Genomic DNA, 16,917 nt, shown 5'->3' with positions numbered 1-16,917 from the left:
GGGGGGGGACAGCCAATTTTTCCAAGAACCATGTACAGTCCTGATCTACTGACTGTATCAAAAGCCTTTGTCAGATCGACGAACGCAGTATGTAATCTCAGTTGTTGCTCCCAGCATTTTTCTTGTAGCTGACGAATAGAAAAGATCATGTCCATTGTTGAGCTGTTTGATCTGAAACAGCATTGGCTCTCTGGTAGGACTCTTTCTGCTAGTTTCTGAAGTCGCTTCAGGATGATCCCAGCGAAAGCTTTTCCAGTGATGCTTAGCAGTGAGATACCTCTGTAGTTGTTGCAATCTCCTTTGTCCCCTTTGTTCTTGTAGAGTGTGGGGATTTTGGCATCTCTCATGTCATGTGGAATTTCTGCTTTCAGCCAACAAGTTGTTAGTAGCTTGTAGAGATATGGGAGGAGGGTCTCTTTGTTCTCGTTCAGTACTTCAGCAGGTATGTTGTCATTTCCTGCTGCTTTTCTGCAAGCGGGTTCATCGATTGCAGGGAAGAGTTCTTCTTCTGTTGGTGTTGTATCAAGCTCTGACATTTCGGAGAGATGAGGAATGGCCTCATGTAACTGTCTGTCAACATGTCGTTCCTCTGAGTATAAGTATGAATAATGTTCCACCCATCTTTCCATTTGTTTCTTCTTGTCTGTCAGCTGTTCACCCGTCGCAAACTTTAGAGGAGCCACTTTGCTGTCGATTCAATAGCAACTCTGATGTTTTCATACATTTTCCTGAAATTACCTGTATCGCTTGCCTGTTGGATTTCTGAGCATAACTTGTCCCAGTACCGATTGGCACACTTTCTGGTTTCTCTTTGAAGGTTGGATTTTGCAGCACGTAGTTGTTGCTTTGTACTCTCTGTTGGATTTGTGTTGTGTTCTATCAGGATCTCACGCTTTTTCTCGAGTAGTGGTGCGAGTGTTGATGCACTGGCTTCAACCCAGTCCTCCTTGCAAGGTTTTTCTATTCCAAAAGTCATCAACGCAGAATTATAAATTATTGATCTCATGCTATTCCACATGTTGTCCGGGGAAGATCTATTCTGGATGTTGGAGCCCTTCTTTGACATGTTCTTGAAATTTTGCCTTTAACGCTGGGTCTTTGGTATTTCTTATGTTGATCTTAGGTTTCTTTTGTTTTTCAGCTCTTGGTGTTTTCTTTGTGACTATCTTTGCCTTAGCTAACTAAAAGGTGGTCTGTGTTGCAGTCTGCACTGTAGAAGGATCTTGTTTGCTTTACCATGTTGACATCTTTCTTTCTGACGATGATGAAATCGATTCGATTTGGTGCCAATGGCCTAATCTTGGATGGCACCAAGAAACCTTCTGTCTGTCCTTGCCACTGTAGAATGGGCTAGTGATGCAAAGGTTGTTATTTGTACAGAATTCTAAGAGTCTCTGACTATTCTCGTTGATTTTTGCCAGCCCAAAAGGTCCAAGGCAGGTGGGCCATACTTTGTTTTCAGTACCTACTCTTGCATTGAGTGAAGTCGCCCATGAGAAACAGTTGGCCTGCTTTTGGGACGGTGTTGATTGCATCCTGAAGTTCTTCGTAAAACTGGTCTTTTTTCTCATTTTCTGTTGTTAGGGTTGGAGCGTAGGCGCTGATGAAGTGGACCTTTCCAGTTTTGGTTTCCATTTCCATGACAATGATACGCTCGGATATACCTTGAGGGGTGCTGATCTTGTTCAGCAATCTGTTGTGTACTGCAAAGCCCACACCATGGATTCTCCTCTCATCTTCCCCAAGACCCTTCCAGAAGAATGTGTAGTTTCTTTCTCTGATGGTAGGCCTACCAGAGTTAGCAAGTCTTGTCTCTTGCAGGGCAGCGATGTCTACATTGAGTCGCGTGGGCTCCCTGTCTATGATTGCTGTCTTTCTGATGTCCTCTGTTTCCTCCAGGTTGGTAGTGTCCAATCCGGTTGTCATTGTTCTAACATTCCAGGTCCTCAGTTTCTATGGGGTTAGTTTTACTTTTTTGTTTTGCCTGGTGCTGGGTTTAACGTCTGCCTTTCGGTTTTTGTCCTAGCTTCTTACACCCATAGAAGCAAACAGACGTGGCGGATCAGCACCTTACTGACTGGGTGCTGCCCAGTTTGAGACGGGCGGTAGCTGATCAGTTGGACTGAGTAGTCACTCCCATCGTCAAAGGTGACCCGTGGCGACATCCTGATTCGCCATATAAGGATGTCTTAAAACCCGTAAACTGCCACCTCCCGTATTTTTCCCTTGCTCGTCTTAACAAGGATGAAGTGTCCTCTCAAAAATCATATAAATACTGTTGTTGCTGTGGTTGAGCTGTGGGTCTGATCCGCTGTATTTGCTCTTTTGCAGCGTCCTACCAGAAATCTTGAAATCTTGACTAAGCTAAATGCCTGGGCCTGACTATTAGAGAGTTTATATATATAAGATCTACAGAACTGAAAAAATTGCTAACACGGATGGGATTATTCACAGCACTTCTAGCCTCCCACACACATTTTGCATACACGCATATATGGCGGCCTACGTCATTTTTTTAAATAGCAAAACTTGTTACACGAAATTAGTTTTACACTGAACATATTTTTTCACTAGATTTAATTAATGTTCTCAAAACATGCGTTCAATAATTCGCTTTATGTTGCCAGCAGAAGTAGAAAAAAAGGACGGACTTGCTTTTAAAAGAGATTTAGATCCAGCTGTAAACTTTTTAAAATCTGTAAAAACCATTGACTGGGATTTTTTTTTAAAATTGGGCTAGTTTTATTAAAGAATTTTCTTTACAGAAATTTCTAGAATAATTTATAGAAGCTATGTGTACAAATGTTTGAAAAAATACTCATCTGTTAAGACGAATTGATATTTTTTAAATTTTTTTTATAGAGATCTAAGTCATTGTGCAAAAGTAGGAGAATCTAGATCTAGATGTTCAATAGTTCAGTAGCCTATATATTGATAATAAGTTGCGCAACAATTTTTTGACCGCACGCTACAGTAGTAGTAGTAGTAGTAGTAGTAGTAGTAGTAGTAGTAGTAGTAGTAGTAGAGTATAGCATACGTATTATTTTCCTCCGGAACAATTTCCGCATCCATACATACACCTTTTTGGGCCTTTATAAGCACATGTAGTCCTACTTTAATTATGTTACTTTCATTTATAATTGTTTTTGAAAGCATTTTCAATTCCGTTAACTTTCACTTCCCACGCGCGGGCACATATTTACATGTGTATATAAAATTATGATTACAATTTAAAATTCCAGACCTGACGAATGTATTTATTAAATAGCGTATAATAATGATGGGTTAGCCAAAGCATTGCAATGCGCGCTGTTTATCAATTTCAATTATATTGAATTGTAACAGGACTTCAATTTGATCCATAACAAGAGACCACTTATTTGTTCTTATACTTTCTTTTTTTAAATGTGTGTTTGTTTACTGTGTGCGGGCATTAAAGATTCCAGATCTGATGAATGTATAAATAGCATTAGAATCTCCTATAGGGCAGGGTTGGCCAATGCATTGCGATACGCACTTTTATTTATCAATGATAGCAAAGATAGTACAAGACAAGATGGGCCACTTCTCTCTTTGAGCCAATTAAAAAAGTGTCCTCAAAATTTGGTGGCGCCCTCTTCACAAAAGCGCACTCTTTGCGAACAGAGTTACCCTACTTGAGTTTTTAAAAATCAAAGTGAAACTAGCAAGTTTTGGGATAAATTTCGGAAGAACGCTTTTTTAAAATGGTTACGCTGACAAAAAACCTCTTCCGGAGGAAAAGGAGATGGTTTTCATCGTTTAATTTGACTTTAGAATGAAGGGCGAGAGGTCATTAAAATAAAAGAATCCTAAAACTCCGCACTGAACGTACCCGAACTGCTGATGAACAGCAGTCGATCTGCGCACGCAAGGAGGTGCTATTCCTATTCTTTTTCTGGAAAAACGAAAGAGAGCTTCAAAACAGACTGCAGCGCCATCTGAAGCAAAGAGCATACTTCCTGCGGACACTTTTTAGGCTGAGTGGCCCATCTTGACTTGTACTATCTTTGATGATGATAGTACATAACAAGATGGGCCACTTCTCTCTTTGAGCCAATTAAAAAAGTGTCCTCAAAATTTGGTGGCGCCCTCTTCACAAAAGCGCACTCTTTGCGAACAGAGTTACCCTACTTGAGTTATAAAAAATCAAAGTGAAACTAGCAAGTTTTGGGATAAATTTCGGAAGAACGCTTTTTTTAAATGGTTACCCTGACAAAAAAGCTTTTCCGGAGGAAAGGGTGATGGTTTTTTTCGTTTAATTTGACTTTAGAATGAAAGGCGAGAGGTCACTAAAATTTTTTAAAACTAAAACTCCGCACTGAACGTACCCGAACTGCTGATGAACAGCAGTCGATCTGCGCACGCAAGGAGGTGCTATTCCTATTCTTCTTCTGGAAAAACGAAAGAGAGCTTCAAAACAGACTGCAGCGCCATCTGAAGCAAAGAGCATACTTCCTGCGGACACTTTTTTGGCTGAGTGGCCGATCTTGTTATTTACTATCATTGCTTTTATCAATTAATCGAATTGTAACATGACTTCAATTTGATCCGTAACAAGAGATCACTTATTTTTTCACATTGTTGTTAGGGGTGGGGGTGTGGGAGGGGGAGAGGAGGTTGCAGCAGCCACGACATCTCCGGGATAAATTTCAAACCTCAGGTCTGACCCAGTAAACAATTTTCCCCAGCCCGGGCTGAGAGGGATACAACATTGCACCAGAGAGACCGAGATATCATTCTTATCATACAGTAGGCTACTCTGTAAACATTTTCTCAGGACCCAGGAACCAAACTCGGGGTCTCCTGCTTGCGACGGCGGATCGTCCAGCCGCTACAGCACAGATGTCGGAAGGCTGAACGAAAACCGCCGGGAAGAAAACAGATGACGTCATCAGGGCCCGCCACTTTTCACTTCTTAGCAGTTGAGGTGTGTTTGTGTGTGTGTGGAGGGGGGGGGGGGGGGGGGCTCTTGCCAGTGCTTCAACAAACAACTTCGGATTTTTAAATCATCTGTCCGTTGTGGGGCATCTTCTTACGATCCCTGAAACACAGGAGGATTCTTTCTCCAGAGATCCATTGTTCACCAAGTGTGCTGAAGCGGGCCGTATAATCCTCTCCACCGAGCCAAACCGCGTCTCCATCAGAGACCGGCGCTGGAGGTGCGGCTGTCGGGCACCCTGCTGTGGGTTTGAGTGAGGAAGACTGAGTTCGATTCCCACGTGGGTACGTTGTTGTTTTTTTTTTGGGGGGGGGGGTTGTTCACCGAGTAGGGGGCCTACGGCCACCAGTCAGCTTGGACGCCGTCAGAAGGAAAACAGCACATCACGTAAACCGTGTCCATCGTCTGTATACAATAGGTGCACCGTCACCGTCCGGGGCCATCTAATGATCAAACTGACGGTAGGGTTAAGGTAGTGATTTAACAAATAGAGGGAAATCTGATTTGAAAATTATAGAACATGACAGACAGGGAAGGCTGATTTGAAAAACATGATAGAGCTGTCCCAGTAGGATTTTACTATGCGATTGTGCGGCCACGTTTTTTCGCGTAATTCTGCAACATTTGCATAATTTTGGATTATCCGCGTTTTTTCACGTTTTTTTTTTCTCCCTTTTTTTTCACAAAACAATTACAGTGGAAACCTAAATAACAGGGATGGTGGGAGTAGAGAAAATGGCCTGTTATATCCGATCCCTGTTAAATCAGGAATGCAAGAAAAGTAAGCATCTGCATCAGGTGGTCTCATCTTTCGATCCAGAGCAAACTTTCCATTGGAGTATGCTTCCACCATTTTCTCTTTATCCTTGATAATGGTGTGAATGGACCCTTGTGGAAAGTCGAACTGATGACAAATCTCTGCCAGTCGAGCTTGCTTTTTGTCAACAGCCTGGAAAATTTCGGTTTTTTTGTCTATTGAAAGGCATTTTCTCTAGCGCTTGACATTGTTGTTGGTGACACATTACGCGCGCGTGTTGCTAGGTTTCGGGCTAGATCGAGGTCTGCAGCACACTGCAGCCCTCTCTCGCTTCACACGCTGCGTGTGCTTGCAATGTCATGGCTTTTGTGGGCTTGCTCCATCGCTGTGTTACTCTCTCTCTCTCTCTCTCTCTCTCTCTCTCTCTCTCTCTCTCTCTCTCTCTCTCTCTCTCTCTCTCTTTACACCATTGTAACCAGCCATTATCCCTGCTATACTATAACCGGTTGGGCTCCGATGAGGCCCTGTTATTGCCGATAACAGGGTTCCTGCCATGAACTTCCCATCAAATTCAAGGAGTTTTCAAGGAGGTTTCAAGGAGAAATTTTTAAAATTCAAGGAGATTTGGTCAAGAAATTCATGACGAAAGCCTATTTTCAATAGGCCTACACTTGTCCGAAAGGAATCATATCATATTCATAGTTTCGATTTTCCTAGAAAAACTGTTCTCAGGGTGACTGCCAACCCGGCTTCTCAATTTTCGAGGGGGGGGGGGGAGGTGGGCTCATCCATTCTCCAGGGGCATGTTACATAACAATGACAGTGCTAGCTCCATTTATATATTATATATATATAATATATATACACACACAAGCATGTAGGTACATTATATCCAGTCAACAACATGATGTCGGTGTGGCACTGGGATACTGTGACTTAGGTATATCAGTCTGTTCTTACTTATTTATATTTTCCCCCTCATCATATTCGCCTATATAAACTATATAAAAATGAATCTTGCTTTGAGCCTGAGAAAAGGCCTAGAACCAGAATATCCACTGTCAAGAACCAGTTTGGGTGTAAAGGTTTATATTTATATAATAAACGTGAAAGACAAAAATTATTACTCTAACTCAAAGTAGAGTAATAACATGAATGTCTCAAATAGACCTATTCAGTGTGAGAGGTGTAAGAACTGTGGGAGGGCAAGATGCAGTGACACTGAAAATCTGCGAATCTTGAACAGAAAACTAAAATATATGCAATACATACAATTAACTATCACCTACGCAATGAAACGGGAACCCTTTAGTAAAAAGAACACGGCTTACACGGCTTGAGTATGATGGATCCCGATTCCACACAAGGACTGCACCAACCCGCGCTTTGCAGAGAGATCTAGATCTAGATCTAGATCTAGTAGTAATCAAAATTCTGAAAAGTAAAATCAGCTTCCAACTTCCAAGTTCAGTTTTGTTGTCATCCTCATCCAGTGTTGCCTTCAACCCCCCTCCCCCCTCCCCCGTGCGTCTTTACAAAAAAATCAATAATCCCCCCATTCCCGAGTCCTATACTTCGCAGCGCTCAAACTTTGCATGAACTTTGGTGACCTCAACCATCGCCGATACCGTACTCACGATGTGACGAAAACTCACAGGTTCAATGACCGGTCACGATGGCGAGCCCGACAAGAAGCTTGAATAACTTTCTTTTTCTTTTTTTTTTTTTTACACAAGTGACAGCACAGGACAAACGATTTATTTTCATGGCGACACAGCATTTGTAATGCAGAGCCTGCATGTTACAAATGTGGCGTTATCTGACTACTACCAAAGATAGTGAATAACAAGATGGGCCACTCAGCCAAAAAAGTGTCCGCAGGATGTATGCTCTTTGCTTCAGATGGCGCTGCAGTCTGTTTTGAAGCTCTCTTTCGTTTTTCCAGAAGAAGAATAGGAATAGCACCTCCTTGCGTGCGCAGATCGACTGCTGTTCATCAGCAGTTCGGGTACGTTCAGTGCGGAGTTTTAGGTTTTTTTAAATTTTAATGACCTCTCGCCTTTCATTCTAAAGTCAAATTAAACGAAGAAAACCATCACCCTTTCCTCTGGTAGAGGTTTTTTGTCAGCGTAACCATTTTAAAAAAGCGTTCTTCCGAAATTTATCCCAAAACTTGCTAGTTTCACTTTGATTTTTTATAACTCAAGTAGGGTAACTCTGTTCGCAAAGAGTGCGCTTTTGTGAAGAGGGCGCCACCAAATTTTGAGGACACTTTTTTAATAGGCTCAAAGAGAGAAGTGGCCCATCTTAGTACAGGTCCTACCGGCAAATTTCTGTGTGGTAACGAAAGCGAAAGTAGATCGATCTTCGGTATCGCACATACTTCCACTTGTTGCCGCCATTACCGCATGTGCGCATGTAACGTACTCTCAGGCCGGGAAAGGCTGCATGAATAATATTATATCACAATCGCGACCACAAAAATAAACTCAAGGACGTTATCGGATTTGGTTTTCAAATATTCGAGAACTTTTATGTATTTCCGCCGGTCTTTCACGGGGCAATTTACAGATTTCTTCAAATTCCCGTTGCATTCCGGATCTCGGCGATTTTTTTTCAAATTCTTGGGTAATTCCAGGGACACGTGTTCCTGTCCGATCTGGCAAAATTCAAGGAGTTTTCAAGGAGATTTTTCATTGAAGGCAAATTCAAGGAGTTTTCAAGGAGATTTTTCCTTGAATGCACATTCAAGAAGTTTTCAAGGACTCCTTGAATTCAAGGAGGCCGCGGGAACCCTGCGATAACTTTTAATAGAGACAAAGAGAAGGAAAAAACGGGGATTTAAAAAATCCATGTTATTACCGGATCCCTGTTATTTAATATTACCTGGCCTGTTATTAGTGTTATACTATATATCGCTGGTGGAGTGATGAAACCTCGCAACCCCAGAAAGGAAAATTTTACAGGAGAGGCAAAAAACTGATTTACTCTTGAATAAAATGACCTATATGGACCAAAATTGGTACAGATAAATAAAAACACGTTAGAAACGTGGTTAGTACATAAAAATAACTTTTCTATTGTTTATGTGGTTACGCTGTGGGATGCGAGGTTTCATTACTGCAATATGGTCTCTGTTTGCACTACAGATGGTTTTCATAAGAGATATTGAATCATAATGAACAACCATTAATGTTAATGGTATAAATTGTCATGAAGTGACGATGCATATTGGCAATAACAGATTTAAGCACCTGTAGGTGATTGTACTTGAAGTGCTAGAACTTAAACGTTTTGTGTAGAGTGGTGAGGTAGGATGGACCTTATGTGTCCAGCCTTCGGAACGGCAGCCCATTCATCCTTCAGGTGCATCTTGAACTGGATGTTCATGTCTGGAATGTACTTCAAACACCTGATAACAGGATCACCCGTTTTTCTACCTAGTCTTATAGACTTGTCGTAGCTTCCACACTTTGAATACTCCTTGAAGAATGTGTGACCCAAATATTTGTTTTGATAAGTTTCTTGTTTTGCTCTTGCCATCATGAAGAAATGGAGGTAGTTTTGGAGGACCTCGATGCGTGTTTTTCAAAGCGATCTCTTAATAGTTGAGTTCACACTGTTAATTTTCATTTGTACGTGTCGTTTGATAAATAAATGTTTCTGTTCAATTGTGCTCCCATGTGTTGTTGAAAACAGGCAGAGAGAAACATTGGCTAGTGTGGCATTTCTGTATTGGTAACCACAGTTGTCGCTGTCGATTTATTATAATGGTTTTCTGGAAGTCCAGCTTTTCCGTCAGGAAATCCAATGGACATGAAGCTAACTCATTTGCCATAAGTCCCCTTTCTGCTTCATCACACACGTAAAAAAGTAGTCTGACGTGTTGCAGCATCCAATAGCGTAAAGTTATGAACGGTGAGTTTCGTTTTGTAATGTAAGGCTGATGCTGAAGATCCATTGAAAGTACGGCCGTTTTAGGTTCATTACTGGCGAGAGATTTTATGGCTTCAGATTTATCTCGTTCCTTTTCTTTGCGCGCTGCCTCCTTTTCCAGAATGTGAGCATTCCAAAGATCCTCCAGCACATTGTCAACTTCACGACTGATGCAAAGGTCGCACATATCTATCTTTGACAGGAACAGCGACAGGTAATTCTGCTTGAATGCTTCATCGAGGCCGGGTCTTTTGAGAGGCCGCCTCCCGTAGTCTTGGCAGACTTGTGCATATATTTTGTAGAGATATCTGAGTAACTCTGATAATTATTGGTTCTAAATGTTTCTTACAAATCATTCATCCAAACCAGTTCAATTCAGGAACATCTTTTAACACACTGGCACCTTATGGTCACCTTTTAAAAGTGTATTGAGGGTATTCGAATACCTCCTCTGAGGTCCACTAGTCATCCCATGAAAGGGTCCACACTAAATCAAAATTAGAATGTCTATCAACTTCAGAGAGCCCTTTACATTTCAGAGTCCAGCTCTTGCAATCACAGTTTGGTTTCAATAACTTTGTTGGGCTTTTCATTGAACCTTTATGTATTCCGATCCTGTCCTGATCCACGAATAGCTTTTCGCTTATTTGTTGCAACTCCTGAAAACCCTTTCTTTTCCTGTGTGGAGCATCATTTATGCTGACATCACAAATGAGCTGTGTCTCGGGATCAGGCTCCAGGAATAGTGGCTCAGGTGCCTGAATATGGTCTACAGATCGTGTTGCTGTGACCTCGAAGGTAATAATTCAGCATCTGACTTACAGCTGCCTAGTGCCTAGTGAAACGTCAGTATGGTTTGGGGTATGATTTCAGGCGACACCGATGTTGGTGCAGACTCAGTCTGGGATGAAGCTGATACTTCCTTTTCTCCATATATATCAGGGACAGCCCTGGAAAGGACTGCGACTAGGTGGGTGGGGTCAATTCATGGAACGTGGTCTGCTCCAACCAGCCCTTGTATGGTATAAAGATCTAGGTGATGAGCACAGTTACAAGGAGATATTCAATACAGATTCGGAAATGTCCGTATTACTTGTGTTGTTGAGGCACACATTTGTCACAATGTCATCTAAAGACTTCAGAGTCATCAAGACCATGGTTAAGTTCAGTACAATTCGGTCTCAGCCATAACTGGAGGATTCGACTACACAGCGGATTCATAGTCTGAGACTCCTCCGGGGCAGTGCCACTGACTGAAGTGTCTTTAGGCCATTCCCAATTATAATTTCACTACGTTGACCACGGGCTCCGCCAGTCCTACTATAAAATAAACTGAGATCTACTTATTTCACTATGTTGACCCCGGGGTCTACCGATCCTTAGTTAAACCTAGATCTACTACTTATTTCACTACGCTCACTCCGGGGTTCACATCCTAAATTCTAGCATTTGGTTAGGTAGACCCCGGGGTCCACCTATCCTTTTGGCTAGGTAGACCCCGTAGTCCGAAAACAACATAAAATGATGATATAGATCTCTCTCTCTCTCTCTATATATATATATATATATGGGTGACCTTATATATATATATATAGAGAGAGAGAGAGAGAGAGATCTATATCATCATTTTATGTTGTTTTCGGGATATTCTCAAATTGCAAATTGATAATAGTTTAGTCCTGAAGAGGATAGGTGGACTCTGGGGTCTGCAAAGCGAAATACTAGGTTTTAGGATGTAAACCCTGGAGTCACCGTAGTGAAATAAGGTTTGGTTTAAGTAAGGATTGGTGGACCCCGGGGTCAACGTAGTGATAAATAAGCAGGTTTAAGGTGGACCTAAATAAGCTAAACCCCCCTCCCTTACCTTATTTAGGCCATATGTGGCCTAAATAAGCACTCCCTTTTTTTATTACGTTTTTTTCATACTTTCTCTCACTAATTTAACCTAGTACTTTTGACACAATGTGAAGAAGAACTGGGAGAAGACATTACGCCCAAAAAACGAATTTCGAAAAAATTGAGGGTTACGAGGTTTCATCATTCCACCAGCGATATGAATCATGGCACCCAGACTGGTTCTTGATAGTCGACATTTTTGTTCCAGGCCCTTTCGAACTCTCAAAGCAGGATTTATTTTTTACTTAACAATAATAATGAGAGGAAAATATTACCGGTATAATAGACTGAAATATTTAAGTCAAACAAGACCCCAGTACGACACTAAACACTGACATGTTGTTGACTGGATACATAAAATACATGTACATGTATATTGTACACGTGTGTGCTCCCTTTTTTCGAGCTGGTGAACTAGTAAATTTTTTTTTCAGGAAATATTACTGGGGACACCCTTAACATTTTACTAACTAAAACTAGTCGGTCGGTCGGTCGGTCGTGGGAAATACACATTTTCCCCTGAAAATACACATTTTCATATTTCCAAATATTCATTTCGGTTTTCTGTGGTTGGCATCTGTGCGTCACTTCTTACAGATGAATCAGTCGAGCCAGAGCAGTGTCTTGACATGGAGGAAGGCCAGTTTTACGGGATGGAAGCATCGCACGTGTTCGTTGGATTTCAGGTGAGAAGGAATTGGTGTGGCATCGGGCGGATACCGGCAGCTGTTTAACAGAGTACAAGTACAATCACTATACCGTATACGATAACAAATATGGAGCCTAATTTTTTTCGAGACTGAGATCTTTACAAATTAGTATTTTATCACTTCAAACACGATGATCTGTCGTTATTTCGACAAAAACACCGAGCGTTGACACGGCCGGCGCCGCACCGGCCCCCGCGGCGAGCGAGTCGGCTCTATACTGTATTACTTAACTATACTGTACGTGTACCCCGCGGAAGGATTGATGTGACATAATTTCAAATTAATTACTTTATTCTAATAGAAAATGAACTGATCTTTTTTAAATTAAAATTTACATCTTTTATGTAAAAGGTGATCTTTAAACATTTTGACGGTACATGTATTTTTAAAAGCTTTCTATAAAGACGCCAAAGGCTAAACTTATATCACGGGAAAGCCCGTTTAACTTTTTAAAGCTCTACAGTTCTCCGCCAATGAAAAGACGGTATTTAATCATCCCTCGTTCCGCGAAGCATTTGAATGCACGCGTGTCAATTTTTCAACCGGCCGACCTCGCATTCCTACCGCGAGGGGCTTCGCTTTCGTCGGCGATTATCCAGCTCCTAAACTAATAATCGGACATATAAACAACTTGCACCATTGTAACGAGGAAAAGCTGAACTTTTACAAGGTATAAGGCATTTGGTGTTTTATAGCGAAAGAGCAAAGAAACAGCGATCGGAATTAACCCGATTTTACCGATACCACGCGGTCGGAAGGCCGCGAGTGCCCGCGAGGCCGTGTTTACGCTACCTACCTTATTGTTGCAACGCAGCATCAGCAAGTGCCGAAAACTCTTACTAAAAATATAAAAAAGCAGCCCTGCTTCCTCTTCCTTCACTGGAGCATAAATTTGATGAATTGATTAATTATAAATTATGCGCACATTTATTGACCAACTTCACCATACACTACTACTAGTAGCCTACTACTACTTCCGACGTATTGACTGAGATGACTCCTCGCTCCTTCTGTCCCTAAGACTAAGGAAATAACAAGGGGAAGTTACTTTGAGAGGAACAGACTATGAAATGTATGGCGTGACATAGTTTTGAGGCGCTGCGTCACCGATCTCGCGTAAATAACATGATGCGAAGAGGGGCCAGCTGACGAGTGAAATACCTCTCACTAGTCATCTCCGTTTTAAGTTAAAACAAGGAGGATGTGAGTGAAATGCACTAACACTACAGTTTTTGCCGACTGAAAAAGTTGACAATCTCAATTTTGGGACTGGTGTACGTTAAGTGCTGTTAGATGCTTCGCTGGTTGCTGCACGCAGAAGACCCGAGTTCGATTCCCAAGTGTGGAGAATTTTTTATGATCTTGTATCCTTCTCAGCCCAGGTTGGCCATGACAGGCAGGGTTGAGAGCCCGCCTCCTAAACGATCTGAACTGTGTCAATGGGTGCATAAAAACAGAATTGGTTTGGGGCAAGACGCTCAGAAGAAAGTCAGAGATCATAGAATTTTAGAATGTAGATTTATAGGTTTGGGGTAATCCAGCTCGTTTTTGCGGCACAATACAGTGACACGATGGTATGTCTGTGGAGGAATAAGACAGCGAATGCTTTTGACCCGTAGTAATCTTTTTCTTTAGATCCTCAACGGCTCGCACTACGGTAAGGAAGATTATAAAAAGGACGCAAGCTTTTCTTTGCCAGACCAATCACTTGGATCTTTAATTAAATCCCGACATGGTCAAGAAGCATTCACTCCCCCAAATAAAACAAGACTGATTCACGGAACTACATAATTCTGGGGTTGTTTTGTTTAAGCAAGGTTTAACGGCGCTTGCAACTGCATACGGTCATTTTAGCGCCAAGGGGTGGATATCAACAGAGAATCAGGCTTACAAGTTACTCTGCTCACCTCTCTAGCCTCAACAGCAGTAAGCTAGCATCTGCGCTTGTCGTGGCCGTGATTTTTGGCATTTTTGGGTCCGCGAATTTTGCATTTTCAACAAAAAAGGCTACTCCAGAACATAATCTTAAAGTTCCATTATAACATCCTTTAACTTTTAAGGTGTCCACATATAGTAATTTCCATGCCAAGAATGTAGGTACATTACATGTATTACTATATATTACTGTTTGTCATTTATTTTTCCTCTTTTTTGTTTTAATTTGTTGGTGTGTTAATTTTGTTTATATTGTTACGGTGTTGTTTCTCTATTTTTTGTGTTTATATAGCGTAAGGTCAATTAATTTGATTTTGTTCCTACATTTTTTTTAAAAAGTGTTACCTTAGAGCGCGTCACCACAAAAACCGATTACTGACACTGGCAGGCCCCTCATTGTGTGTGATTCCCAAATTTACATTATCATGTACATTTTCTTGAATTACACACGTTTAGGGTTAAAACAGACAATCTTTGGATAGGTAGACACACGCCATTATTTGTTAACTTTTGTGGCTGTATGTGCTGTTCTAATTTTGATTTCATTCTGTTGTGAAACCTTCATTTTTCACATTTTTACACTCTAAGAGGCTGCAAATGATATTCTGGATGCTTAAAACAGAAAATAATAATATATGTTAAATTTTCTTGTGCTTTAGATTAAGTTACCTCTATCAATATATTGCTATACATAGTCACGGAGAGTTGGAAGCTTGAAAATTAATGGCAACTTTTGCCTTTTTTGTGGCAACAAACGCAGATGCTAGAGTAAGTCTGCTTCGACTATCAAAGCACCCCAGAAATAGCAGTTCACAAGAGAGTGGCAAACATACAAAAGAAGTAAAGGAAAAATGACAACCGTATTAGTAAGGATGAGGAAAGAAAAAGCAACAGTTAGTCCTAATTCTGGGGTCCATGTCTTGTAAAATTAAAATTTAACCACATAAAACAAACAACGCACACACACACAAAAAATATTTAAAAATTCTTCAACTTTTTAAGACAACTTTATTGCCAACATTTTATTGGTACTCCATGTCCAATTTTTTACGCAGCATCAGCGATGGTGACCTCAACTTCCACACCTGGTTCAATACTGATGGAAGTCTGATAAAGTGGTTAAGGTAAACAACACGCTGTACACATGCACCTTATAATCATGGAATGACTAACAAGGCAATCCTGAATCTTCATTAATTATGAATTCATGAAATTGGTCAGCTAATATAAGCTAGTTTTGTGAATTTTTAGTTTTAGCAGAGGTTTTACGGCGCTCGCAACTGCATAAGGTCATATGAGCGCCAGAAGTTTAGAGGTGTTACAAGAGAGTAACAAACATAAAAAAGAAGGATGGGAGATAAGGACGATAGATGTTTGATAGGAAAGAAGAAGCAAATCACACCAGAGCACCAGCCAACCACCCACATGCATTTGAAAAAAAAAAAAAGAGCTGTGGGTAGAAAGGATAACTGGGTGACCACAAGAAAAACAATCTACTGCAGATTAGACCTACCATACCAGCATTGCCTCTCCTTTATAACATTTTTTGTTCTTCCACAAAGTAAACTTGCTGAACACCCCCAAAGAGTAGAGAGCAAACACTATTTTTTCAGTTTACAAACTCATAGGTGCGCATTGTGCTTCCAGGGGTCAGTGCTCTAACAACCAATTTATGAGACAGGTCGACTTGCAGCATTCCTCAATAGGAAAATATTTCCCCATAAAAAATGCAACAACTTCTCCCGACCAAAAGAAAATTGTCACTTGTGACATATTTCGGACCCAGGGTCTTCAATTGTGTCACTTTTCTCACAAACCTAGCAGTGTAAGATAATACCTGCAAATTTTGCAATGATAAGATACACATTAAAATTCCAGAATATGAATTCACACATAGCTTGTGGCTAAAACTGCACAGAAGAATTAGAGCCAGCTTATTAACTTGATGTAATCATGTCATAAAAACAATCAGGAGCGGCAACTTCTGCTAACTTCCATGATGTCCATGGTACAGCACAAAGTTAAAAATTGTGCAATTTCATGTCGCACCAGGCATGTCATGAGGCAACGGAGGGGTTAGTTTGAGTAAGAGTTCTACGGCACTTGAAACGCAATAAGGTCATTGATGAGAAAATAGTCTGGCACGCACACATAGCGAACAGACTTCAGGATACCAAAACTGTGTAACACTTTGCCGACTCATCTCGCCGATGGTTACCACTCGTTACTATGGATTTTCCCAAAAATGAGGTGGCAAAGTGTTAAACATGGTAGCCCATGCTTGGTATTTAAAACCCTGGGCAACAAAAGGTTTCTTTCTCAAGCCAATTTCGCAATATGCATGCTAGACTGTATGTGCAGGATTATTATATTTATGCAGATAGACATAGAAGACCTGTAACGTGGAAAAGGATACGATCTGCTTCACGATCTCAGATGGACTGTGAAGATCGATGATTCTCTTGTGAATCCTCATCTGATATCTGTCCCAGGTCTTGGAACCTTCACCACAGGGAGTCTTTCTGGTGGTGATGCGAAGTATCTTGGTGGGCATGCGCACTGGTCCTTTCACTTTCAGGCTCTTCTCTTTTGCGCCCTTGATGAGGTCAGCACACACTAAATGAATCAAAAAGAAAAGGAAGACAAAAATTTTTTAACAAGGTTTCGATTGAGTCAATAATTAATCTTGCATTAGCTTAGAATAGAACCACAGCCCCCCCCCC

General features: G+C 41.1%; 1 protein-coding gene across 1 annotated transcript in view; it reads right to left on the bottom strand.

Annotated features, from left to right (window-relative positions):
* Positions 1-15,185: 15,185 nt before the first annotated feature.
* LOC101861855 (40S ribosomal protein S20) overlaps positions 15,186-16,917 on the bottom strand; it is an 11,095-nt gene continuing 9,363 nt past the window's right edge. The window contains exons 3-4 of the mRNA XM_005089110.3: positions 16,611-16,810; positions 15,186-15,301 (exon numbers count right to left, since the gene is read on the bottom strand). Of these exons, the coding sequence (XP_005089167.1) occupies positions 15,242-15,301; positions 16,611-16,810 (260 nt within the window). The 3' untranslated portion in view covers positions 15,186-15,241. The remainder of the gene's footprint in view (positions 15,302-16,610; positions 16,811-16,917) is intronic.

Source organism: Aplysia californica, unplaced genomic scaffold, assembly GCF_000002075.1.
Source record: "Aplysia californica isolate F4 #8 unplaced genomic scaffold, AplCal3.0 scaffold00003, whole genome shotgun sequence".
Taxonomy (NCBI): Eukaryota; Metazoa; Mollusca; class Gastropoda; order Aplysiida; family Aplysiidae; genus Aplysia; species Aplysia californica.
This window is presented reverse-complemented; position numbering and strand designations above follow the sequence as displayed.